General features: G+C 36.3%; 1 protein-coding gene across 50 annotated transcripts in view; it reads right to left on the reverse strand.

Annotated features, from left to right (window-relative positions):
• Ttn (titin) overlaps nucleotides 1–26586 on the reverse strand; it is a 282873-nt gene that overhangs the window by 173565 nt on the left and 82722 nt on the right. For 46 of the 50 annotated variants that reach the window (XM_048808084.1, XM_048808057.1, XM_048808041.1 and 43 more), the window contains 39 exons: nucleotides 25827–26513; nucleotides 25418–25705; nucleotides 24572–24853; nucleotides 23995–24273; nucleotides 23594–23875; nucleotides 23192–23470; nucleotides 22806–23093; nucleotides 22345–22623; nucleotides 21974–22252; nucleotides 21588–21866; nucleotides 21160–21447; nucleotides 20729–21016; nucleotides 19103–19384; nucleotides 18600–18878; nucleotides 17918–18199; nucleotides 17529–17807; nucleotides 16744–17031; nucleotides 16357–16635; nucleotides 15974–16252; nucleotides 15606–15884; nucleotides 14767–15054; nucleotides 14334–14621; nucleotides 13604–13894; nucleotides 11637–11924; nucleotides 10784–10876; nucleotides 10378–10663; nucleotides 9386–9569; nucleotides 9083–9172; nucleotides 8729–8996; nucleotides 7949–8209; nucleotides 6173–6382; nucleotides 5893–5970; nucleotides 5767–5793; nucleotides 5362–5421; nucleotides 4967–5050; nucleotides 3172–3246; nucleotides 2446–2499; nucleotides 587–991; nucleotides 107–169 (listed from right to left, as the gene is read on the reverse strand). In XM_048808084.1, coding sequence (XP_048664041.1) covers nucleotides 107–169; nucleotides 587–991; nucleotides 2446–2499; nucleotides 3172–3246; nucleotides 4967–5050; nucleotides 5362–5421; nucleotides 5767–5793; nucleotides 5893–5970; nucleotides 6173–6382; nucleotides 7949–8209; nucleotides 8729–8996; nucleotides 9083–9172; nucleotides 9386–9569; nucleotides 10378–10663; nucleotides 10784–10876; nucleotides 11637–11924; nucleotides 13604–13894; nucleotides 14334–14621; nucleotides 14767–15054; nucleotides 15606–15884; nucleotides 15974–16252; nucleotides 16357–16635; nucleotides 16744–17031; nucleotides 17529–17807; nucleotides 17918–18199; nucleotides 18600–18878; nucleotides 19103–19384; nucleotides 20729–21016; nucleotides 21160–21447; nucleotides 21588–21866; nucleotides 21974–22252; nucleotides 22345–22623; nucleotides 22806–23093; nucleotides 23192–23470; nucleotides 23594–23875; nucleotides 23995–24273; nucleotides 24572–24853; nucleotides 25418–25705; nucleotides 25827–26513 — 9438 coding nt within the window. The remainder of the gene's footprint in view (nucleotides 1–106; nucleotides 170–586; nucleotides 992–2445; nucleotides 2500–3171; nucleotides 3247–4966; nucleotides 5051–5361; nucleotides 5422–5766; nucleotides 5794–5892; nucleotides 5971–6172; nucleotides 6383–7948; nucleotides 8210–8728; nucleotides 8997–9082; nucleotides 9173–9385; nucleotides 9570–10377; nucleotides 10664–10783; nucleotides 10877–11636; nucleotides 11925–13603; nucleotides 13895–14333; nucleotides 14622–14766; nucleotides 15055–15605; nucleotides 15885–15973; nucleotides 16253–16356; nucleotides 16636–16743; nucleotides 17032–17528; nucleotides 17808–17917; nucleotides 18200–18599; nucleotides 18879–19102; nucleotides 19385–20728; nucleotides 21017–21159; nucleotides 21448–21587; nucleotides 21867–21973; nucleotides 22253–22344; nucleotides 22624–22805; nucleotides 23094–23191; nucleotides 23471–23593; nucleotides 23876–23994; nucleotides 24274–24571; nucleotides 24854–25417; nucleotides 25706–25826; nucleotides 26514–26586) is intronic. The other 4 variants (XM_048808092.1, XM_048808056.1, XM_048808083.1 and 1 more) reach the window with 3 other exon arrangements.

Consider the following 26586-nt stretch of genomic DNA (forward strand, 5'->3'; position numbering starts at 1 on the left):
GAAGTTGTGCCTATTGGATTGAACTGGTGATTCATACATCTTTGCCAAACAAGCCATGATAATGATGTTGATGCTCTGATCTATTTAAATAATTCCAGCTACCTACCTTTAGGAGGCGGTGCTTCTTTCTTTTCAGGCACTTTTGCTGGAATTTTTCTCTCATGTGATTCTTTAATAAAAACACAGGATAAGTAGGGAGGCTTAAGTCATTAAGTTATAATAGTATTAATTACAAATGAGATAAAAGGCATACATCATTGTGAAGATAATCAGGTTAGGTAGCATATTGCTGACATGACTCAGTGCTGGTTTCAAAGCAAAATCAAGAAGAGATACAGCAACACAGTGCAAGTTGGAAGTCCTACACTGGAAAACAGCACTTGGAGCTTGAAAACAGGACTAATTGATTCAGCCTATAATGTCATGATCGTAATTCAAAGGATATTCCTGTTTTAAAGATGAAGTTTTCAAAGATTTCTGATCTTAAGAAATCTAAGTGCTCATTTCATCATTGCACATTCACGTAGCACTGAAAATACAATGAGCTGAGCAAAAAAGAGGAAAAGAGTGCCCAATTTACACATACCTTCATAAACCTCCTTTTGAACTTGAATGACTTCTCGCTCTTGGTAAGTCTCTTCCCAATCTTCCTCCCCTTCATCATAACCTTCTTCTCTTTCATAGTATTCTTGCCCTTCTTCAAAGTCTTCTTCCCATTCCTCGTGAACTTGCCTCTTAGCTTCTACCTGGATCTCTTCGTAGTCTTCATCTGGTTCTTCGTAATAGGGTTCTTCAAAGGGCTCCGTGTACGGCTCCACTTCCAATTCATCATAGGGCTCTTCCACAGACTCTATGAAAAGTCTCTTCTCCTCGTAGACTGCCTGCTTTTTCTCATACACAGCTTGTTTTTCTTGCTGTACCTCTTTCTTCCTGGAGATGGTCATTATTTTTACTTCTTCAGCCTTAGAGGATACATCAATAATTTCTGGAGCTAAAATAAAAATAAATAAATAAAGATAATAGTAGCATATTAATTATATCCATCCAACTGCTTTATTAAATGAAAATCTACATAGTCAAACATTATCAAGTACCCCACATGTTAGCATTTATATTGATAACATATTTTTCTCTGCATTGGTAATCTATTTTTATGAACTATGATACACAACAGAAAGTATCAAGATATACTCTACTCTTGAGGGGGTTTTCCAGTATCAAAAATATGGACTCAATAAATAATATCATATGCATACCTCTTCCATTGTTTTATGGGAACTCCAGTTTTCGGAACCCCCTAGTTACTTCCCATGGAACATTTTAATATTTGATAATTTAATGGAATTTATATTTAATGTTTCTGCAATTAATCTTTATTTAAAGTTTCAATTATTCTTGCAAATGCGTTTCTTTTTGAACCTACATTATTTTACCATCAATTATGACCCATTAGTTTAATAAAGACAATATTTAGAATTATGCAAACAAGCCAAATAGTTGTTTTTGTATAACAGATTTTAAAAGAACTTTAAGACTAGCATAATTTATGTAATCCTTAACGTTTGTATTAACTGCAACTAAAAGCCCTTCCCTTCTGTCTCTCATTGCTTTTCTCCCTTTGGCCATTGCATAGAGGAGCTGAAAGTGTAACTGGGTTTCTTTTACTGGGATAGGGAGCAGTATGGAATAGCCATTATTTCATTTTAAGATTATTTTTATTTGTATTGGTGCATTATAAATATACATAATAGTGGGATTCATTATGCCATATTCATATATGCACATAATTTGATCAATTTTATTCTCCACAATGTTCCCTTTTCTTTTCTACCTCCCTTCCCCTGATCCCCTTGTTCTACTGGTCTCCCTTCTATTGTTATTATTTTAAAATCACTACTTTATAATTATATATGTAAAGTGGGATTCACTTTGGTATATTCATACATAGACATAGCATGATTTGGTAGATTTCATTCCCAGAACTTCCCCATGCACTTCCCTCCTCTCTCCCTCTTGACCCTCCCTCCTGTATTCTACTGGTATTCCTTTTATTTTTGTGAGATATCTTTTTTAACCTCCCTACCCCTCCCCCCTGCTAGCTTCCAGCATTTGGCCCTTGATTGTCTGAATCTGACTTATTTCACTTGGCACGATGTCCTCCAGGTCTATCTATTTATAAGCAAATGACATAATTTCATTCTTCTTTATGACTGAGTAAAAGTTCACCACATACACACATATACACCACATTATCTGTTTTTCTGTTACCAGACCGCTGGATTGGTCTATAAATTGGCTGAAATTGTCATTATTTCTAACGTTAATTTTAATAACAGATGAAATTCTACAAGTTTACAATATGCTAGAAACATAGTATTTAAAAATAAGAATAAAGAGAAATGCAAATCTTAGGAATAAATGGAATAACAATTTCTTTTTATTTACCTTTTGCTGGAATTAAGGTAGTAGGAGGCGGAGGCTTCTTGGGAACCTCTGGGACTTCAAAAACATAAAATTCATGTTTATTTTTAGATTATGTATTGTTTAACATTCCCTAATTTTGTGCATTATTATTAATCATTTGTATGATGTATGACTACTAATACACCACACCTACCAGGAATCATCACATACCTTTATAGTTTCCAGGTCTAGCTCATTAGATATGCTATACCACGCCAGATTAACAAAAAAGCACCACAGAGACTGAAGTCTGGCTCTAATTTAGACTTAAATCTAAAATAATTTAAATGTATACCAAATACAAAAGGGGTGTTTGATATGTCCAGTGCTTCATATGTTCATGAAACATATGAAGGCTTTTTGAACTTCTTATTCCACAACATTCACAAGTGATCACTCAGAAAAATCTGAGTGATGAATGCCTTGTGCTCCTGCATTCTCCTTCTTTGAGGAGGTGCTGTACTTTAATCTTAGTCAAAATGGTTAAAACTGTTCAAATTAAGTTATGTAAATGTCCTCTTCAGTACCTATTAGGATGTATTAAAGTGATTTGATTGCTTTTCCTTCAAAAAAGTATTTCAGTTTAAAAAAACCTGTCTTATGACTAATACAGTCTTATTCTTTCTCCACCTCCCCTTATTTAGGATTTAAATTTTTGAGGCAAGAGAAAAACATTATGACTACTTTTTGATTAATTAATTACAATACCTTTAGGTGGCGGTGCTTCTTCCTTGGGCTTTGCAACAACTTTTTTGGTATCTTTCTTCACAGCCTTTTTGGTCACTAAAAAATAAAAATAAATAAATTCAGATAGATGTCAGATATAAAGTATATAAAGTAGAATGGTCTCAGTGAATTAAGAAGTTTATCAAAATGTCTCAGTTTTTCATATGTTGACAATACCCAGAGAGTCTGAACATTAGTGTAACATGCTTGTTTCAGAAAAATCTTGGATTTGTAAGCAAAAAAAAAAAAAATGTTTTGGAGGGAGACAGAATATGTACTGTGATCTTGTATCTTCACTGGTTTTGTTCCTGATTGAAGTTTTCAAAACATGGGTAATGGATTTAAGTGATATTATAAGTGGAAAAGGTACATATGTTCATCTTTGTTTCATGTAGGTATAAACACCCAATCTTTCATAAGGAAGAAAGTAAGTGGATTGTTGAAATTGAAGTCCTCTGCATGATACATGTCTGTGACTTCTTCTTTGTGTTGCACGGTTATACCTTGATCATGGTTCCTAAGAGCACTGGATCATGGCCTCCAGTGTTCATGAATCGATCTCTCCCCTTTAATTTTTAAAATATGAATTAACCTCTCAGGTTTCATGGTGGGTACTCAAACTTAGCCATGTTGACACTATCATTCAAGGACCAGATCATTCATTAAAATAATGTTTATTTTTGACATCAGAAATATAATTGAAATATGATTTATGATTTTTTGGTTCTTGTTTCTCCTTAGTACTACTAGTAAATGAAATATATTTAACTATGTTTATATAAATTGTAAATAAAAGTTTCTCTTAAGAGATTGTATTAGCATAAGACAGTATTTTTTAAACTGAATTTCCTTTGAGTGGCTAAAAATAGCTCAAGCATTAGATATCATTTATCATGAGTTTTATGAGACTAACATGTCAAACTCTTGAAATTAGTATAGTATTAATGGCACAGTCATGGAAAAATAGGACTTTGACATGTAAAATTTTGTTTCTAATCATTCTGAGAAAAATCTGGCAGAAATTCTGAACTGTAACTCTAGAAAATCCCAGGATATGTGTTGTCTTAGTTTGGTAGCCTTGGCATACAAAGAGTACGATTTCTTAAGTATTTAATACATAAAATGGATGAAATGGGTGATTTCATGGTACACCTAAGAGCTCATGCCTTAGGTACCAAAAAAAACATAACAAAAAGTCAAGTCAAATATGTAAAGACCTTCTAAATCATTGTGTATGTGTGTGTATGTGTGTGTTTGTGTGTGTTTCTGGGCATTGAACCTAGGGCCTTGCACACATCAGGTGAATGTTCTACCACTAAGCTGTTCCCCAGCACTTAAATCAGATATTTGTAAAACAGTGGACTTTAAAGAGAAGTTAGCATTAAAACTGAGAAAAAAAAAACCAAACCATAATTTGCAATTTGACTAAGTAGCACTTTTTTCCCTATAAGCTGCATAAGAAAATGGTTTCCTTTTTGTTGTTTGTTACACATAATTGGAAAATATGAAACAAATTAATTTTCTATTAATGTTTAAGTAATTCCATTAAGACAAAATATTTTAATGGTAAGCATAATGTTTGGTTTGTCTAATGATTTTCAGAGTTTTAAACAAATATCTTGCACATTTAGTCAGTTACTACTTGAAATAATTAAATTTCGAAGGCAGTTTCATATCTTGACCACTAGAGGGAGAACATGTTATAGTAAGCAACATTTTCAGTGCCGGTTATAGTGCAATTCTGTATTTTGACATTGAAATGGTTGACATATAATACCTTCAATACGTTTTGCTGGTGGTTTCTTTTCTTCAGGTGTTGGTAGTAAAAGAGGAATAGGAGGAGCAACCACAGGAGGGATTTCTGAAGAATATAAATGTCATCATCAGTAATTTATTTTCATTTCCTGTTTCATGTGATATATAATAAAAAGTCTCATGCATTTCTTTCAGTACCTCAAAGTTATTATAGTTCCAATTTATCAATCAGCACAAATAGAACTAGCATATATTTATAACTACACTTGCTTTGATGTTTTTGTAATTGCACTGTGAATACTACGACAGGAAGTGTGCATTGTGATTCTGCTGCAGTTTGGGCATTGGTCATTTCCTAGTAGTAGAATGTTGCTGCTCCAAACAAGCCTAGATGTGGAGGTGCTTTCTGGGTCTTACCTTCTGGTGGTACTGCTCTGATAGGCATAGTTGGGATTGGAACTCTGGAGTCGGGAATATCTGTAAAGGGACATGTAATGATAAGCACAGAGGAACTGAGAACATTGGTATTTATTAGTTAACTAAGATGTGTTTGATTATTAGGCATTTCCAACAGTGCAATCGAACGTTAGTGTTCTTTTTGTAAATGATCCTGGATATTAGTTGAATGAGACCTTGTTATCTCTAATTTCCCAAATTCACAAAGTTTAACATTTTATTACTTTATTGACAATTATTTTCTGAATAATATTTTACTGAAAAGAGAGACGATATTTTCTGCATTTTTGTTTGGCTTCTGTTTTTTGCAAAATCACCCTAAATTTATTGTAAGCAAGGATTGATTTTAAAAAAATAAAAACTTACCAGGAGGCTTCAGCTCAAGTTTGATTTCTGCAAAAGAAAAAAAAAATGGAATTTTGTATTTAGAATTTTCTGGGTGGGGTATTTGTTTTAGAGATTGCAACAGGGTTATTAATTTTATGCTTTCACCTTTAGTTGTTAAGTAGAGCTCTGCTGTGCTTCTTGCTTCGCCTCTTGGCTCTAGTCGAGCAATTACTGAATAGACACCTAGAGAGAAGAATCATGAAACTTGAGTTTTCTGGTACCTTCCAAATGACTCCTCTTTAGTTAAATATCTAGCTATCTTTACTTATACTTGTATTCTAAAAAAAGTATTCTACATAAAATTATAGAGTGCAAGTGTATACAGGAGTGGAAATATATAAAACAGATGAGGTTTGAATTACATATTCACTTTCAACGAAATTACCTTCGTCATCCGGGGTCACATTGTGGATGGTCATGTAATGGCAGCGACCATCATTCCTAAAGTTGTATTTCTGGCTCTCAGTCAGTTCTGTTGGTCCTTTGTACCATGTTACGATGGCATCATCAAAGGACACCTCACACTCGAAGGTGGCAGACTGATGCTCACTCACCACGATGTTTTGTATGCGCTTTGTAAACTGAATTGGCTCAGCTGTTTAAATACAAAGGGAATTCAAAGTTAGAGTATGTAGAGTGGAGTCCCTTTTATACTGTGCTTTTTATTCAATATTTAAAATCTCCATCTTTTTATCCAATTGTGAAATAGTAGAAGAACGCCAAAAATGTAAAACAAGAACAAAATGCTCTTCTGTGTCAATAAAAATCATCCCAATTCCTCAGTGCATTCCTATAGGATCAATGTAGGAGACTATAAGGAAATCCCTGAGAGTCCTTAAAATATTTATATGGAGGAAATGCTATAGGGAGATTATAAACCAAAAGTTAATTTCAAAAATATTAGGGAGATGGGAGACGTAAATAGAAGATAAATTTGATTTTATTCTATAATTTATTCCTCTGTGGAATTCTTTCTTACCTTACTGAAATAATTTTCGCTATTCACAATCTCACATGTATAACTTTCCCTGTGAGATAATTTCAACTCAATAAGAAATCTGTACTTCTAAATTTAAAAGAATTCTTTTTAGAGTTTGGAAATGTGCTTTCTAAATATATATGGGCAGATACAAAGGAATCAACCCACTGAGGATAGAAATAGTGTTTTTTAGAAGAACATCCTGGAGTGGAGGGTCCTTCTCATAAATTTTATCTGGAAATCTGGAATCACATGTATAATATTATCACGAGCATCTTATTATACATAGTACTCTGGTGAGCTATTTTCATTGAAAAGTTATATTTAAAATATTCAATCATTTAAAAAATGACATTAGCACGTTCAATTGGACCCTTTAATTTGAAAAACATTTAAAAACTTTTAAATTTTAAAATACAACCAGGCATTGATATTCATTGTCAAGTAAGTCAGAAGAATAGAAATGTTTATGTAAATAAGATGTCATATAATTATTTTCAGCAAAGAAGATCACCAACAGATGGACATAGATACTATTATTATAACACATTTTTTTTCTCAGTGGAGTTTGAGAGTGTTTTTGTAAAATGCTTACAATTTAATAACTAGGAAATAAATATTATTGATCTTAAATTTTGAAATTTCATTTAACTTCAGAGATTCAGAAAATTGGAATATGATCCTCAAATCAAGCAAGCATTGTTGTAAAATAACTACTTAATGGCATCATATATGTTTCTGATTTGATCTATAAAAATTTATATGGATAAAATAACATTATGTCCTATCAACAAAATATCAATTCCTAGACAGGAGTCTTTAGATTCCTAGCCATGACACTTATCTTCTCCAAGATTTCTTTCTAGGAATCAGAATCACTGATATGAGAATTATGAAATTTAGACTTTAAACAGAAATAACCTTTGAATGTCATGTTTCAGTCTAGATTAAAATTTGCTTCTCGTCTAAAAGAAACATGAGAAAGAACTGGCACTTGTTGACATCTTTCCCTTTTAATTTGTATGAATTTTGAAATGGAAGTCAACACTCGGAGTATGTATGGTAGGAATGAGAATACACAAGCCCTTTGAGGTATGTCCGATGGCAGGGTAGCAGGAGTCCTGCACATTGGCTACTGCCCTAGACCATATACAGTAACTCCTTCCACAGTCTTCCACTCACCTTCAATTCTGAGCTCTGCTGAAGTTTCAAGGTCTCCATGTTTGCAGGCGTATTGACCCTGGTCTTCCGCTCGGACATCTGCAATGGTCAGTTTATGGACTTTGTGTTCCACTTCTGTTTTAACTCTACCTTGAGGTTTAAGGATTCTGCCATTTTTGAACCATTCGGATTTTACATTTGGCACAGAAAATTGGCATGTCATGGTGCAAGTCTGGCCTTCTTTCAAAGTAACATCCTGAAGGTGCCGTTCCCAAGCAGGCTCTGTTTTCGATACAATATTCATTATGTTCAATATCACATGCAGATGTGATCAACACTAATTTAATCTCAGAAATCTTTACAGCTCTTTATTTTAACAATGCAGATTAACATTTTATTTTATTTTTTTAGGGAATTAGAAAATTTTACTATTTTTTTTAAATAAAAGGTAAAAAGTTGCAATGAAAATTTCCCTATTCCTAAAGTGAGAAGAAGCCAGATGAACTATAAATTATAATTAGCTAGAGATCTGGAACTTAAGAAGCCTTTGTTTTCTATCCTTCACTGGCCTACACTATTCTTTCTTTTCAGATATACATGACAGTATAATGTATTTTGATATATTATACATATAAGGAGTACAGCTTATTGTGGTTGAACATGATGTGAGTTTCACTGGTCATTTGTTTATATATGAACATAGGAAAGTTATGTCTGATTCATTCTACTGTCTTTCCTATTCACATCACCCCTCACTTCCCTTCATTCCCCTTTGTATTTAGAGATCTTTTTCTAACTCACCTATTACAGTTAGTTTGGCACTTGCAATATGTGGACCACAAACCAGTCTGTAATTGCCCTGATCTTTAAGTTGACAGTTCTTGACTCTTAGGATGTGTCGGTCACCATCAATGGTTATTTCAAATTTATCACTGGGTTCCAGTTTTTCAGTCCCTTTGTACCAGGACAGCTTGATTTCTGGATAATTTATCTTAATGTCAATTTCAAAGACAGCATCATTATCTTTCAAAACGGTCTGATTTTCAATATCCTTGATCAGAGTGACAGGCTAGGAGAATAAAGAATTAAATGGGTTAGTCACTTATCATTCGCAACACTCTTTTGTAACTATATTATCAGCACAGTTCATTTTACCTCTGTCTGGGTCAGCCTTTGTTGAATAAATGACACAAGTTCCTCAAACTCTTTTTCTTCTTTCTCTGACTTCTCTATTTCCTCGATTTCCTGAAGAGGCAAAAAAATAAATAAATAAAAGTATTACTTTTGAAACAAAATTTAAATTACAGGATGCCTGTTCAACTTCCATTCTTGATGCTCTTTGGGCTATATTAAATAATTTGCTATAACTGTAGGGTTCTGATAATTTAAAGGGGATATGTTTGTTAGCTGTTCCTAATGTATATTTTTCAGGAGGATGCTACCTACAAAGGGTCATACCAATCTATGTGTCTCTTCTTCCTGACTTTGTTTTAGCAGTTCAAATGCTTGAAGGAGACCTCGGAAGTCAGTGATTCCATACATGCGGGCATATTTTTCATATTCTTTAGGATCAACATTTTTGAGAAGTTCCATGATATCAATTTCCTCTTCCTCCCCAGATACTTTCTTTAAGGTGGGAGTCCTAAATAAGAAATAGGAAACAAATACAAATCACTTGTCTTCTATTAAGTTTTAATTGTCCACCATAATTCAAAGATTATGAATGTCTTCACTTTTCCCCTCAAAAAAGGAAAAATTGTATATTCTCCCTTCAAGAATGATTACTTTTTAGCATGTGACTGAAATACTAATAATAATAAAGAGGGTTTAGAAATGGAGTGGCTTAAGATGGGACTGTTGTTACAAAGCATAAAAATTTGAACAAAGATTTTTTTAAGAAACAAAAGAATAACAGGGTATTTCTATAAACTTTTTAACCAGAGCCTATTTAAAGAATTAAAATATACAGAAAAATAATAAGAGCAATGGAAAAAATTAATAAAGGGTTAATATAACACATTATGGAAAAGATGTGTGGAAATTGGGTGCTGATTAATTCAATAATTATGTTCAAACATAAATTGTATTGAAATTCTTGGTAAATCCAAAAAATGTTTTAAATTATTGATGTAGAAAAATCATTTGTAACATAAGAAATCATGAATAGAAACAAAAATTTCATACTTAGACACATAATACACTTGGACTTCTCTGTAGAACATTTCCTTTTGTTTAAAAGCTTTAAAGTGTATCTCATTCTTAAGAACTTTCTCATAATTCAGGAATAGATTCTAATAAACCACTAGCTTCCACTCAAATGCTGTGTATTTGCTTCTCTGTTTCTATTCAACTGCCTTAAGAATCTCAACCTTGAAGTGGATGGTCCATGCTTCTTGAGATATTCCTTTGTGTATAAATATTTTCTGTGCTCTGTCCTTTATTGGACTTACTTTTTCAGGATTGCTCTAAGATCACCTTCAATCTTCTCCTGTTTCTTCCTTTCATCCACCTGTAGGTTAACATTACTTTCAATTTCACCATGTTTGTTAAATGCAACGCATCGATAGAGTCCAGAATCCGTTTTTGTGGTGTCTCTAATCTCCAGTTTTGCCTCATCGCCTTTTTGGTGGATAAAAATGCGACCTCCTTGGTTCAGTTGTCTCCATTTCCCTTTTGTCCATTTAACATTTGGGATTGGATCACCTCCAACTTTTGCAATGAATGTTGCAGTGGTTTCTGAGGAATAATGAAAAAAAATTATAAAAGCATTTGATTATCCCAAATTGGTTCTTCTGAAATGAAATGGGTAGCGAGGGTACAAGATTGGGGAAGATGTACTTTTCATGAAGCACTTACTTTCAACGACTCTGATACTCTGAGGTTCTGATACGAAAAAGAGTTTTCCATCTACTGCTGCCTTCTTAGCTGCTGGGGCTGCAGCTGGTTTTTCTGGAAAAAAAATGCATGTTTATATATTTTGTTATTACATCTCCCTTAAAACTATAATAAATATTCTCCTACATAAAATAAGCATTAGAAGTTTGGCCATGTCACAAATATCATGTACTGCAAGACTTCCTTACTGTAAGACATATATGAGAATGGGTTATAGAAGATGAAGCTATTTTTTTAATATTTATTTTTTAGTTGTAATTGGACATAATACCTTTATTTAATTTATTTATTTTTAGGTGGTGCTGAGGATTGAACCCAGGACCTCACACATACAAGGCAGAGTGCTCTACCCCTGAGCCACAATCCCAGCCCAAGACAAAGTTATTTTACAGACATTTATTCCAGTGATAGCTACTGAAGGTTGGACTACAATCATATTAGTAAATCAAATCTTGTATTTCTAGGCATGGCTTATATTATAGATTTCCTATATGGCTATGACATCAAACTACTTCGTTTCTCATCAGCATATCATCATTTTTGGAACCTCCCTAATTATACTCTTTTGAATATGCTGAAAAGAGGTTCAAGAAGTAGGGTGTGTGTACTTAGGGTAATTTCAAAGAATTTGTGCTGCTATGGCTTCCATTACATTACCTAATGCTTCAGGTATAATTAGAAGGCTACCAATTGCAGATGATCAATAACTGCTATTTCTAAAAGTCTAATTCCATTCTGATTTACATTAAAATCATCAAATAAATGAGAGCAGTGGTTGGATTGATTTGCATATTGTTTTCAAGGTTGTCTGTACCTTTAATGGTTACTTTTGATTTGGAAGTGTCACTTCCAGCCATGTTGGAAGCTTTGCACACATAATCTCCCGAATCTGCTTTAACTACATTCTTGAGTTCCAGCACAGCTGTCCCACTAGCAAAACTGAAGCTGCATCTGTCTGAAGGCTTCATTTCCCTGCCAGCCTTCAACCACTGGATCCGAATTGGCTCAGATCCCCGGACATGACAGCTGAGTTGCACAAATTCTCCTTCGCTCGCTGTTACTGGAGTAAGGTGCTGATCAAACACAGGTGGCTTCTTAGGTTCTGGAATTGAAAACGTATTTTCATGATGAACATGAAGAACAGAAAGGCAAAAGAGTGCTAATGTCCATTAAAAAAAAAAAAAACCAATCAAAGAACCTAACAGTTTTTCCTCCAACAGCTAACAGTGGTTACTGGAAAGGAATGAAAATATGTGCCTGGGTTACTCCTCTCTGAATGTAGTAGTTAAGTGAACTATTTAAAAAAAAAAGATAAAATTTTAAAAACAAGCAAAGAACTGATGCCATGCTGCCAGAAATCACCCAAGCATCTGTATTCTGATTAAGCACAGTGAACACGGAAAGGCAGTTACTGTCAACCTCTGAACCACATAGCACTGTTTTGATTCTCTCAAACCTGCCTACAGCTGCATTTTTGCTGAAACCTCAAAACTCAGAGTTTACTTGGGAATTCTGCTTATCTAGAGTAGCAATGATTGCTATTCTCTGGAAAAGAAAGCCAAAATTTGAGTCATCCACGAGCCCAAATCTTAAAATGTGAATTTTCCTTGTTCATTTTTAGCTATTAAATGTGGCATTTAAAATCCAAATCTAGTCTGAAGGATTTACAAGTTGAAGTTCAGTGTTCAATTGAAAACCAAGGATGAAATCACGAGCAACCTGAGAAGAAGTGCAACTTGGTGTTAATAGTTCTAGTCAATGATTTTGAGACCTATATCCATATAAGATATTATTATTCATATAAGAATAAGGCCAATGTTCACAATCATGAATATTACAACCTTTAGTCCTCTTTAAGAAAAATTCTAAGCCTCAGAATTCTATAGAAATGCATTTATATACTTGGCAGCAAAACTATCATGAATATAAACTACTGCTAAAATATGGTTTTCATTTTACTTCATGTATTACATTTCCATTCTATCAAATGAATGATCAAATTTGAATTTTAATACAATGTAGTAATATTAGCCTATTTATAATATTTAACCTATTATCTGTGTGTTCTGAGATGGCCAACCAGATCATCGGAACTGGTTAATTAATTTGAAGCTATTCTAGGAAATTACTTTGTAAAGTGATTCTGATGAATGTGTGCCATAATTATCTGGATAAAGTCATTATGGTCTGAGAATCAGACAAAATGCTCATTAAATAATACAGTGTATTTCTTTGCCTCAAATGATGACTATGTATTTAAATACACTTTTTATAATGATATATATAATATGAGCAACTTTTACTCTTTTGTTTGGAATTAATATCCCTCAATAGGCCAAAAGCTTTGGGCAACAGATGTTAAACAATAATCCTTTAGAAATACACTCAGGGAATGTTTCAGAATACAACTCATAGTAAGCAAAGCTAGCACATTCCAAAAATTCAAAAATTTTTTGAAACGAATGTGCTTCCTAAAAATACGTGTCACTTGTGCTCACGTTTTAAAGTAGGCTTTGACTTCTAACTTCTTGAGAGAATCTTGGAATATGATTTAGAAAGATAAGATTTTAATCTATTCATTAAATTACACCTATTTGTGGGAACCATGTAATTTAGTTTTTTTTTTTTTTTTAGTAAACCTTTATGGAAGGATTATAACCCAGTTAAATAATGTATATTTTTGTCTATTATAGTTAGTTAAGATGTCAGAAGAAATGCACATGGGTATCTCATGGGTACTGAAGAAAAATACAACTGGCTGGGGCTGTGACGGTTACTAACCTTTGATGACAATTGAAGACGTGCACAGAGCGGAGCCTGCATCATTCGACACTTTGCATGTATACAAACCAGCATCGGCCATGCCTGCCTTCTTGATTTGCAGTAGTAGTGTGTTGTTCTTGAATGTTATCTCACAGTTAGAAGTTGGGTGGATCTCTACATTATTTTTGTACCAAGCCACACTGATAGGCTGGGAACCAGCCACACGCCCTTCAAGTTTGAATGAATTCCCTTCTGTTTCTTCTATTGTCTCCGAGAGTTTTTTAGTGAAACTTGGTGGGATTAGCCGCTCTATAAGAAATCAAAAAGACAAATGAAATAGAATATGGAAGCAGGTTATTACATTTAAACTTTTCAAGAAAGGAGAAGTCCTGTGTTTACTTTAAAATCCAGGCTAACCATTGAAATATACAGCGCACCAGGGTATGTTTCTAAGAATTTCTGCTTCTAGATAATGAAAATAATTTATAGTCATTTATAAAATCACAAATTTATAAAAAGAGGGTGATCTTAGGGTTAAGTAGGACACACACAGTTTCAGAAAAAAAAATACAGCCTTAAAAGATTACTTTTTCTCTGGATAAACTTATTTCTTCTTAAATATTTTCATATCATTTGTTTAAAAATGTTGCCCTACCTTGCATCCATCATAATAAAACCTGTGATCTTCAGCTCTACTCTAATTTAAAATGATCACCCTTTGTAGGACCACATGCAAAATAAATGATACCTTTTATATTTAGCTGAGCTGTGCAGGAATCTTTTCCCACTTCATTCACAGCATAACAGGTATATTGTCCAGAGTCTCCTTTGTCCACTTTGAGGATCGTCAGGTGAGCACTGTTTTCCAGGTAACTGATCTGGTAGTTCCCGCCACTTCGTATCTCTCTCTTGTCTTTGGCCCAGCTGACCTTTATGGGTTGTGTTCCAGTGACATGGCACTCAAAGTCAGCACTTTCGCCCACCACCGCATCCACAGGGGCCAAGGGGATGTCAAAGAAGGGTGGGTTCTTTCCCTCTGTGAGAAGAACACAAAGACAAGGTGTCAGACACCACGACTTGGTGCATCCCAGTTGACAGAAAACATAATGTTTTCTCCCCAGTTTTGTACCAGATTGCAAAAAATCTCAACTATGGAAACAGAAATTTAAGAATCCACAAACCTGTGAGGATGAGTTTGGCACTAGAAGAAGCAGATCCTATAGGATTTGTAGCTGTGCAAGAATACTGGCCTGCAAGGCTCCTATCTGTTTTAAAAATATTGAGAGTGGCTACTTTATCTAAAAACGATGTTTGCACATTTGAACTGTCTTTCAGTGGCCTGCCATCTTTGTACCAAGACACCGAGATAGGTTCTGATCCATTTATGGCACACTCAAAAACAACTGGCAGTCCAACCGTTTCTTGCACATCTCTCAATTGTCGAGAAAACGATGGCGGTAGTTTTTGCTCTGTAGGAACAGAATTTAAAGCATTGACTACTCATGGATGTTTCAAATTTACCAAATATTCTTCTCAAAAATATATATGGATTTCTACTAAAATATCAGAAAGTATTAACAGCTCTTGAATAAACTCGGAGACAGAGGAAGACATGTAGACTTTTGAAGCAAGTTTGTACAGTACAAGATGCAAAATATCTGTAAGCCAATAGAATAATTTATTGACTTAAAGTGTATCTCTGGACATGCAGCAGATCCTCCTAATTTTTAAGACTATCTTCTAGCAATTTCAGTGAGATTCATGGGGTGGAATTTGAAAATATATGGTCACTTATTTTTCTTAAATATTTAGTTATAGAGGAGAATGAATGCATGATCCTTCCAACTATCTCATTTTTTATCTGTAAAGGATATAGAAAAGAATGAACTGCTAACTGTAGGTGAAATTATGTAAGCAGAAAATTTAGCATTTGGATTTTTTTTAAAGAGGTGGCCATCACCAAACTTTAAATCTTGTTTAAAAGAAGCACAAGTTTTTTCACTTTAATTATTGTAATCACCTTGAACAGTAAGGAAAGTTGAGCATGAAACTTCTCCCACACTGTTTTCAGCTCTGCAGATATATTCTCCACTGTCATTAATGTCGACCTGGTTGAAAACTAGTGTGGCAACATTGTTCCTAAAATGCATTTTGTAAGTAGCAGTGGGTCTCAGTTTTGTATCTCCTTTATACCAGGATACTCCAATTTCAGGGGTTCCAGCAAGTTGGCATTGTAAAGAGGCAGAATCTCCAACAGTCACCTTAACAGGTTCCAACTGCCTCACAAAATACGGTGGTTCTGCAACCAAGAGAGAGAATCCATCATGAGGGGGACATATCAGAATCATCGCTTGTAGACAAAGATATGAATGTGCAATCATGACAAACCTAGTATCAAAATTTGTGCTGAGCAGGAATCTTTTCCAGAAGCATTCTCGATGTAACAGTTGTATTGTCCTGCATCCTCTACTGTGCTGCTTGGAATTTCCAGGATTGCTGATTTCTCAGTTGTGGTTATATTACACCTCTGGGAAGGAGTTACATTTATGCCATTTTTCTTCCATGTCACCGAAATGGGAGGAGTTCCAGTGAATGTCCCTTCTAGGATTAGGGGTTTTCCTTTTTCTATGCTGTAATCATTAAGCCTCTTCACAAATTTGGCTGGGGCTAGAGTAAACATTAAAAATATGAAATCAAATACAGATACAGATATATATCATCATCATCACTATATGCATGTTAATTGTCTAAACATGGGCTAGCAAACATACCTTTTACAAAGAGATGTGTTGTACAAGATGTCCTGCCAGCTTCGTTACTAACTATGCAAGTATATTCTCCACTTTGGGATGTATCCACATCAAACAACTCCAGTTCAGCCACTGAATCTGCCAAAGACACATTGCATCTGGGCCCTGGTACTAGTTCGCTGCTGCCCTTGAACCAGCTTACATTGAAAGGTGGAGTCCCTTTTATGATGCTTGTGAAAGTTACATTAGTCCCAGTTAAGACATCCATGGGATCAGGTTTCTGGACAAAAGATGGTGGTTCTAAACACAAGAGCACAAATTAGAAAAAGTTTAATCTATGAATTGTGGTGATAAAAATCCTCAACCATTTATGAAATGTGATTCTATTTTACTGTATTTTAAACAGACCTCTCACAGTCAAAGGAGCACTACATTCATCAGAGCCAGCCACGTTTGTAGCTATACACGTGTAGTCACCAGCATCGGATTCTTCCAGCATGTTCACAGTTAAAGCACAAGTGTTATCTGTCAGGGTGGTCTGGTATTTTCTTCCACTGCTGATCTCATTTCCTTCATGGAACCAGGAGACAGAGATGGGGGGCGATCCATAGACTTTGCATTCCATTACAACTGAGGAGCCTGATAGACCGTTTGTCTCTTTCAATTTTCTTGTGAATGAAGGAGGAATAGTTCGGTCTGAAGGTAATTAAATGAGAAAGCCAATAAACAAGGGATATTAGATATGAAACGACTTGAAAAGAGAATTGTTGATGGAATATCCCTAGATCCATTTGGCTCTTTTGTAAGAATAACAAAGAATTCCCTGTAGGGAATCACACTATCAAAATCCTGGGGAATCAATGAACAGGATGTCAGTTGACTTGCTAGGGATTTTGGTCTTTTTGTTATTGTTCTGAGTCATCTTGGTGCAAATTATCTGTGCATAACTGAAAGGAAAAAAGTACATTCACCTTATCTAGGGGTTAGATTTTACTTGTACACCCTTTTGGGAATTTCTCCAGAAGAAAGGGATGTAACATTTGAACCTGGTTATCTTAAAACTCTAGAGGTCTATTACTCTGATCAGAAGATGTCAGATTCATGTTATGCCATATAAGGTGAAGCTTTCCATGTATTTATATAAAAAATAAGAAACTACATTATTATAATGATGAATGAAAAGCCCAACCAACCTGAAACTTGAACGGAGGCTGTGCAGCTATCTTTGCCAACAGGATTTTGCACTTCAAAGCTGTATACCCCACTGTCACTGGGTGCCACGTTGATGATCTTAAGGCCAGATACTTTGTTGAAGAAACTTATTTTGTACTTGTTATCACTTGTCAGCTCTTTTCCATCTTTAAACCATTTAGTACTCAGTTCAGGTGTGCCAGTGACTGTACACTCCAAGGTACAGGTGTCTCCTGTGGTAACTTTTATGGATTCTGGCTTTTCCACAATTGCTGCAGGTTCTGGAATGAGATGGAAATTACACCATATTTTAAAATCAAGTTGATGAAATGAAAGAAAACACAGGTCCTCGTAAGTGTGTGGCTTCTGACAACATCTTATTTGTACTAACCGAGGACAGAGAGCGTGGCAAAGCACTCCTGCATCCCAGCGTCATTTTTGATCTGACAGGTGTATTTCCCAGAATTGGCTGGTTCTGCTCTTGAAAACTGTAGTGTTGCAATGTTTTCTGAGTAAGAAATCCAAATGTTGTCACTCTCTCTAACAATTTCCCCCTTATCTTTGAACCACACCACTGAAATTGGCTCGGCGCCTTCAATGGTCGTCTGCAGCTGGACTTCCTCACCAATGATGGTAGAAATGTCACTGAGCTTCTTCACAAATCTTGGTGGTGCTAGTGAAAAAAGAAGTAATCCAGGGTTTTTAAACGTGTGGAACTGATAACATTTCCCTTAAATTATGACTACTAGCAATCAAATGATTGATAAAACATTATTTCTATTCCTTAAATAAGAGGTGTTCTTAGTGGATGGGACCAAGGACATCTTAGAGCTCGTATTAAGTAGAAAAAGAAGTGGACTATCTTATCTAGATTTCTAAATCCAATGGAAACTAATTGGGAAAATTTGTCCAAAAGGACATTTGGTATGATTTAGAAAAAGGAAGCAGATTGCACAGAAGGATTTGGAAAGGGAAATGAAGAATAGTCTTTTAGTCATAAAATGATAAGGCAATAAATAGCTAAGACAGGCAGGACAGTTTTAAAATTAAAAAGAGAATAATGCTAATCTAACCTTTCAGAGTGATAGACCCAACACAAGTGTCACTTCCCACGTCGTTTGTAGCTTTGCACTGATACTCCCCAATGTCTGCAGTGTCCACATTCAGGATGTGGATACTTGTGAGGAAGTTTTCAGACATGATCTTATACTTCTTGCCACTCCTAAGTTCTCTCTTGTCTTTATGCCAAGAAACTTGGAAGGGAGGAGTGCCCTGAAGCTCACATTCAAGGTGAACATCAGCTCCTTTAAGTGTCTCAATGGGATGAGGCTTTTTGCGGAAAACAGGTGGTTCTAAAATGGGAAGAAAGGGAAAATTAGGAGGTATTCTGTAAGAATATGATTAAAGGTAAGAATCAGTTTTCACTCTGTCAGAGAAAGAAAAGGCATCACTTCCCATTTTTTTTTTATTGTGCTTTTGAACAATTTTAAAATGCAGATGGAGAGTCAGAGAATAAAGAAGCCTACAGGAGGGGTAAGGCTAAGGTGAAGACTGCCCAGGGGGAGGAAAGTCTGACCTTTAACTTTTAAGGAAGTGCTGCTGCTCGCACTGCCTGCGGCATTGTGGGCCTCGCACGTGTAGTCCCCACTGTCCTCCACACTCAGGCCATGCATTTCCAGCACCGCCACTGAGTCGATGAATGACATTCGGAATTTACTACTCTCTTGAATTTCAGTCTCATCTTTGTACCATAAAACTTTGATTTCCGGAGATCCGCCTATCTTGCATTCATATCTTGTGTATTCATCCTGTTTGACAATTCGTGAAGGTTCTAGCTTCTTAATGAACCTGGGTGGTTCTATGGAACCAAGGGGAAAAACACAAGTTAAGGGATGGAAAAGACACATGTGATTCAAGATGAGATGAAAAAAGGCATTTCTGTCAGAGAATCCCTTAGTTCCAGAAAACAAATTCATTTAGTGCAGTTCAAGGAAGAATAGTTAAATGAAACCTAAGTAGAAAAATCCCTAAAATAGAACATGTATTTTTTTGTATATATACAAATGTCAAGTATTATGACTAAAGGAAGGATGTTGCAATCCTCTTTCAAGCAAAGAAGCACTTCTCTAGTGCCAAGACCAGAGGCAATGGTTCTCATCTGTGTGACCAGTAGAGGACCATGAACTTCCTAGGGCTGTGAAGATGTCAGTGATGCACTATGAAGAGTCAGAGCAAAATGGGTCAGATATGGTAATATTTTTAAAGTACCATTATCTCTTATGGGTCTTAAATAGCTATTTCTTCGACCCTCTTAATTTCTTTTTGAAGTGGGTGAGATCAATGATTTCTTTATTAACTGAAGCCAAATATTCAGGCTTAGGGAGGTAAAAATGATTCGGTATATGTCATAGAGCAAATGGGCTGCTAAATCTAATTCTATTTTAATTTCAAGGTATTTATAAACCATCACCAAAAAAGAAAATAAAAAAATCCTTTAAAATGCTCTAATGGGTTAGACCAGCAGTCTACTGAGTTAAGTGTTTAATCTCTGACAATAGCTGCCATGAAAGGAATGATTGTCTTCCATAATATCAGATACTGATGTGCTACCCCTCAGCCCCTTGACTTCCACTATTAATTAAGCAGAGCTAGTGGAGGAAAAGAAGTTGACTTTATAATTAATCTGGATTCTTTTGGAAGGGCTTAAGAGTTTGGAGCTGAATTATGCCTTGGAGGGGGGAGAATCCATTGACATTCAGTAAGTACTATGGAAAATAAATCATTTGAGATAAATTTCTTCTTTTTGTCCTCTGGTAACTTCATCCGAACTTGAGTTTTCTTGCAATTCTGTGAAAAATTTTTGTTTGCTATCTCCCTAGTCTCTATTTATACACTTTGAAAAGAAATTTTCAGTTCATGTTTTTCCCAGTTTTATATTGAAAAATCAGTCCTTATTTGGAAGGCCCTTGAGCCATTTGATTCTTTCTTTTTTCTTTTTTTTTTAATTAAGTGGCTAGGGATTGAAACCAGTCTTATACATACTGGGCAAGTGCTCTATCACTGAGCTATACCTCCATGCCCCATTTGATCATTTCTAATCACTAGACCATGGTCCTATACATACTTCTCAAGTATACCCACCATCCTGTATCTTAAGACATTGAAAATATAAGAGTTGTTGGTACTCCACTCTGACAAGTACCTTGTACACCCAGCTGAGCAGAACAAGAGTCTTTTCCAGCAACATTGCTTGCATAGCAGGTATACTGCCCAGCATCGCCTTTGGCTACTTTGAGAACAGTCAGAGTGGCAGTATTTTCAACCAAAGTCATCTTGTAGTTGCCTCCGGGGCGAATCTCTCTGTTATCTTTGGCCCAGGTGATTTTGATTGGTGCAGTTCCAGTGACGTGACATTTAAAAGAACCACTATCTCCAAGAGCAAGATCTACCGATACAGGTTTTAGATCAAAGAAAGGAGGCACTTCATGCTCTGAAAAGAATGAAGACCAACATGGCGATTTTAGTTGCCATGTTCCCAGACATGGAAAAGAAATTAAATGACAACAGTCCTTTGATGGCCAGAAGCAATGAAGCTGCTTTGTAATAAAGAGGGTAATATGATGTAATACTCACCTGAGAGAATGAGCTTGGCACTGGATGACGCAGTCCCAAGAGGATTGGAAGCTGAGCAATTGTACTGACCAACATGACTCTGGTCAGTTTGCAAAATCTGAAGAGTTGCTACATTATGAATAAAAGATGTTTGCAAATTAGAATCATCTTTCAAAAGTACCCCATCCTTGTACCAAGACACCTGAAGAGGTTCCGAGCCATTGATGCGACATTCAAATGCAACAGGGAAACCAAGAGTCTCATGAACATCCTTCAGTTTTCTTGCAAAGGAAGGTGGAAGTTTGCGCTCTGTAAAGAAGTTACAGATAATCCTTATTGACAAGAGAGCATACATCTCTAACATATCTCAACCCATTAAAATGCTGATGTTTCCAAGAAAATGAATCTGTCAACACATTGCAAGACTTGTTAAAGAAAACCATCGTCACCTTTGATAACAAGCACAGCTGAAGAAGCGACCGCACCCACGCTGTTCTCTGCCTTGCATGTATACTCTCCCACATCACTGTGATCCACTTTGTTGATGACTAAGGAGGCAACATTATTTTTGAATTGCATTTTGTATGCAGGAGCCGATCGTAGTTTTGTGTGCTCTTTGTACCAAGAGATTCTAATTTCTGGGGTTCCATCCACTTTACATTGTAAAGTTGTAGGCTCTCCAAGAGCTGCTTCCACATGTTCCAGAGGCTCAATAAAATAAGGTGGTTCTAAGGTACAAAGGATGGTAATCAATCAATCATGCTAACTCAAAGAGGACATTTCAGAAGGAAGAGAATAATAAAAAATAATAATAAAGAGGTAACTATCAACACACCTAAGACTGATACCAGAGCATCACAAATGTCTTGCCCAGCTTCATTTTCTATCAGGCAACTGTACTGTGCATAATCCTCTATTGTGCTGTCAAGAATTTCCAGTATGGAAGATTTTTCTGTCATGGTGATACTGCAGTTCTGAGACTGTGAAAGAGGAAACTCATTCTTCATCCAACTCACGGAGATGGGAGGTGTGCCAGTGTAGGTGGTCTCCAGAACTATGGGATTTCCTGTTTCAACACTGAAATCAGCCAGTCTTTTCACAAAAGTGGCTGGTTCTATAAGAAGAAAACGTGAGGGCAAGTTATACCTTCAAATGAAGTCTTAGGAAAATTTTTAAAAGATACAGGAATTGGAGAAAAGAGCAAACCTTTCACAAAAAGATGTGCGGTACAGGAAGCGCTGCCAGCATCATTGGTAACAAGGCAAGAATAGTCTCCACTCTGCAGTGGCTCTACCTCAAACAATTCCAGTTCTGTGACAAAGCCTTCCAGAGAGATGGTGCAAGACTCCCCTGACACCAGTTCCCTGCTGCCTTTAAACCACTTGATCTTGAAGGGAGGGGTGCCTCTAATGACACTGGTGAATGTCAGGCTCATTCCTGGTAGAACTTCCACAGAATCAGGAGTTTGTTCAAAAGATGGTGGTTCTAGATACCCCAGGGGGTGGGGGAAGTGAAAGAGAGAGGAAAAAAAAAAATAAGTGAGAAGTGTGCTTACTCCTTGAAGAAAAGGGAAGACTAAAAGTGAAGACAAAACAAAGGAATTCCTGGCCAGGCAGGTGTTAGGCATGGGGAAGAAGTCTTGCATTGCGCCTGTCCTTCACACTGACCTTGGACAGTCAGAACTGCGGAGCATTCATCAGAACCTGCCACGTTGGCAGCCACGCAGGTGTACGTGCCGGTGTCAGAGGGCTCCAGTGAGCTCAGTTTCAAAGTACAGACGTTTTCTGAAAAGCTGGATTGACATTTGGGCCCACTGACGATCTCATTTCCATCCTGAAACCAGCCTACAGAAATCGGGGCTGAGCCAGCGACTCTGCACTCCAGAACAGCTGAGGCGCCCAGGGAGGCGTGAGTGTCTTTCAGTTTGCGGATGAAAGAAGGAGGCACAACCCGATCTACATGGAGAAGGGTAGTTTTCCATTTTAAAAAAAAAGGTTTATTTTTCCCCTTCAAGAAACAAATGGTGCATTTATAAACATCTCACTTTACTCACCAGAAACATGGACAGATACGGTACAGTTGCTTTTGCCAACACTGTTTTTCACTTCAAAGCTATATAACCCCTTGTCACTCATTTCCGTGCAAGGGATTTTAAGAGAAGCCACGTTTTTGATAAATGTAATGTGATGTTTGCTGTCTGCAGATAATTCTCTTCCATCTTTGAACCATTTGGTTGAAAGTTCTGGTGTTCCAGCCACCACACACTCTAATGCAAAAGGATTTCCCGTAGTGACAGTCATAGGTTCTGGCTTCTCTATGATTCTGGCTGGTTCTAAAAGAAGAAGCATATTGCATTGAAAACAAAGTTACCATATTATAGCATTAAGAGTACTATTTGCAGAAAATGATCGCCGGGGTCAATTAATTTTTTCATGGACTGTACTTTGCTACTAACCTAGTACAGTCAAGACTGCTGAGCACTCTCGCATGCCAGCATCATTTTTGATTTGGCACACATATTTTCCAGAATTGGATGCTTCTGGGCTTCCCAGTTGGAGGGTTGCGATGTTATCAATGAATGAAATCCGAATGTTTTCACTCTCTCTGATGACTTCACCTTTATCTTTCAGCCAGACCACAGATATTGGCTGGAAGCCTTCCACCACAGCCTGTAACTCAACGGCATCCCCAATAAGAGTGGAGATGTCGCTTAACTTTTTCACAAAACGGGGAGGTTCTAATGGAAGAAATTTGTGTAGAGGGAAAAAAAATGAGAATCATAGTCACATCAATTATTAGTCAAGCAAGAAGAGACTAAAGGGAAAGGCATGTATTTTTGTGCCCATGTATACAAACCTTTGAACTTGACTGTGCAAACACACGTGTCACTTCCCACCTCATTACTGGCTTTGCAATGATACTCCCCTACATCGGAAGCTTCAAGATTAAGAATATGAAGACTGGTATCAAAGTTTTTGGAAGTGATTTTAAATTTCTTGCTGCTTCGAACTTGTTTTCGGTCTTTAACCCACACCACTTCAAATGGTGGGGTTCCTGAAAGTTCACACTGGAGGATCACGTCAGAACCTTTAAGGGCTCCTACCGGAGGAGGCTTCTGAACGAAAACAGGAGGTGCTACCAGAGGAAAAAAGATGACACACAATGAGAATATCTGCTTCCAAAAAAGATTTTTAAAAAATTCCTAGACTTTAGGTTTCTAGTTTCCAGTATCTAGAAATATTTCCTATAAATGTGGGATCATTAAGAGTGTCTGGTATGACAAAATGACACTACGGGTTGACCCAAGAAATTACAATTCATGAAAACTAGCTCAAGAGTTGCAAGCAACCTTTTCATTCTGAATCTCATAACACTACTAAGAAGGAATCCAAAATAGAGGGAAGATAGGAAAAGGGAGCCAAGCGTATCTAACCTTTAACCGTCAGTGAGGTGCTGCAGCTGGCATCACCCACGCCATTATGAGCTTCACAGATGTAGTCCCCACTGTCCTCAGCACTGGCTTCATTGATGGTGAGCAGTGCCACAGAATTAACAAATGACATGTTGTATTTCCAACTTTCATGGAGTTCACTGTCATTTCGGAACCATGAAACTTTGATCTCTGGGGAACCACTGATTTTACATTCCAGTTGGATGGATTCTCCCTGCTTTGCAACTTTGGAAGCATCTAATTTCTTCACAAATTTTGGAGGTTCTATTAAACCAAAGGAAACAGTCGGTAAGGAATATTTACATGTTAATATAGTCTATTTTTGTAGTTGAGCAGCCAATGAGTTCATATTTAAACTGGTTTATTTTTTAGATCATATTCTAATAAATTAATGGTAAAATAAGTTATCTTTTTATTAAATCATATTTTAATATTTTAATGGAGGATTCAGTTGATATACTGTAGTCTGGATATGTAAGCTAAAACATACTAGCTAATATGTTACATATGGATTTGATCAAAATTTAGCAAGATGAATTAAAGGGTCATAACAGAAAAAGAATGAAAAGGGAGAGTGTATAGTTGAAGGAACATTTGACAAAGACCAATGAAGCAATACTCTTTGGCAAGGTTACATTTAGAATATACTAACTTAAGGAACAACATAAAGAGAAAACAGAACTTTGGTTAATATTGCCTCCAACACTAATATTCAAATTCTAACATGATCCAATTAGTTCATCTCAAACATTTAAAAACTAAGAAAAAAATTTTCAAAGACAATAACTTAAACACAGGAAAGAATAAACATTGGTTTATGACAGATACCTTTCACACTGAGTTGAGCTGAACACATGTCTTTGCCAACATCATTGGTGGCTTGGCAAGTGTATTGACCAGAGTCTCCTTTGCCTACTTTAAGAATTCTCAGGTGAGGAGTGTTGCCCACACAGGTGATTGTATAATTTCCTCCAGGACGGATCTCCTTGTTGTCTTTTGACCAAGTGATTCGCATTGGTTGGGCACCAGTAACATGACACTCAAAATCAGCACTCTCTCCAGCAATGACATCTATTGATACGGGCTTGATGTCAAAGAAGGGAGATTTCTTAGGTTCTGGAAGATGAGAAGAAAGGGCTATGTATATTTCTGTGCTTTTTCCTGTGGGTCATTTCTACTTTGACAATGAAATAGGAAATCATGGTTTGCAAAGAGAAAGGTTGACATGGGAACAAACCTCTGGCTGTCAGTCTAGCACTAGAAGATGCTGTTCCAAGTGGATTGGAGGCTGAGCAAGAATACTGGCCAGAGTGACTCAAGTCAGTCTGCAAAATTTTCAGAGTCGCCACATTATCTACGAATGATGTCTGTAGATTTTCGTCATCTCTTAAAAGTACTCCATCTCTGTACCAGCACACTTGGATGGGGGCGGAGCCATTTAGTCGACAAGTGAGTGTAACAGGTAACCCAACAGTTTGTTCAATGTCCTTTAATTGTCTTGCAAAGGAAGGTGGGAGTTGGCGCTCTGTAGGAAGACAAGTAAGACTTGAGGCATTAGTAGTGGAATTGAGAAGTTTCTCACCAAGAAGTTGTGAGAAAATTAGGGGAAAAAAAAAGAAATCACTTATGTGTAAAATACTATCACCTTGAATTCTGAAGACAGTTGTGGAAGAAGCAGATCCTATGCTATTTTCTGCTTTACATGTGTACTCTCCACTATCGTTGATATTCACTTTATTAAAAACAAGTGTGGCCACATTGTTTGTAAAGTAGGTCCTGTATTCAGGAGTTGACCGTAACTTGGTATCTCCCTTGTACCAAGACACTGTAATCTCTGGTGTCCCAGCAACTTGGCATTGCAAAGAAACTGAATCTCCAACTGATGCCTCCAGAGGTTCCAGTTCCGATACAAAATAAGGTGGTTCTAAAGAAGAAAGTCTCACAATCAGAAAACTGAATTAAAGAAAACCAAACCAACCATGCTGTATTCTAGAGAA

This window comes from Marmota marmota, unplaced genomic scaffold (assembly GCF_001458135.2).
Source record: "Marmota marmota marmota unplaced genomic scaffold, marMar, whole genome shotgun sequence".
Lineage (NCBI taxonomy): Eukaryota > Metazoa > Chordata > Mammalia > Rodentia > Sciuridae > Marmota > Marmota marmota.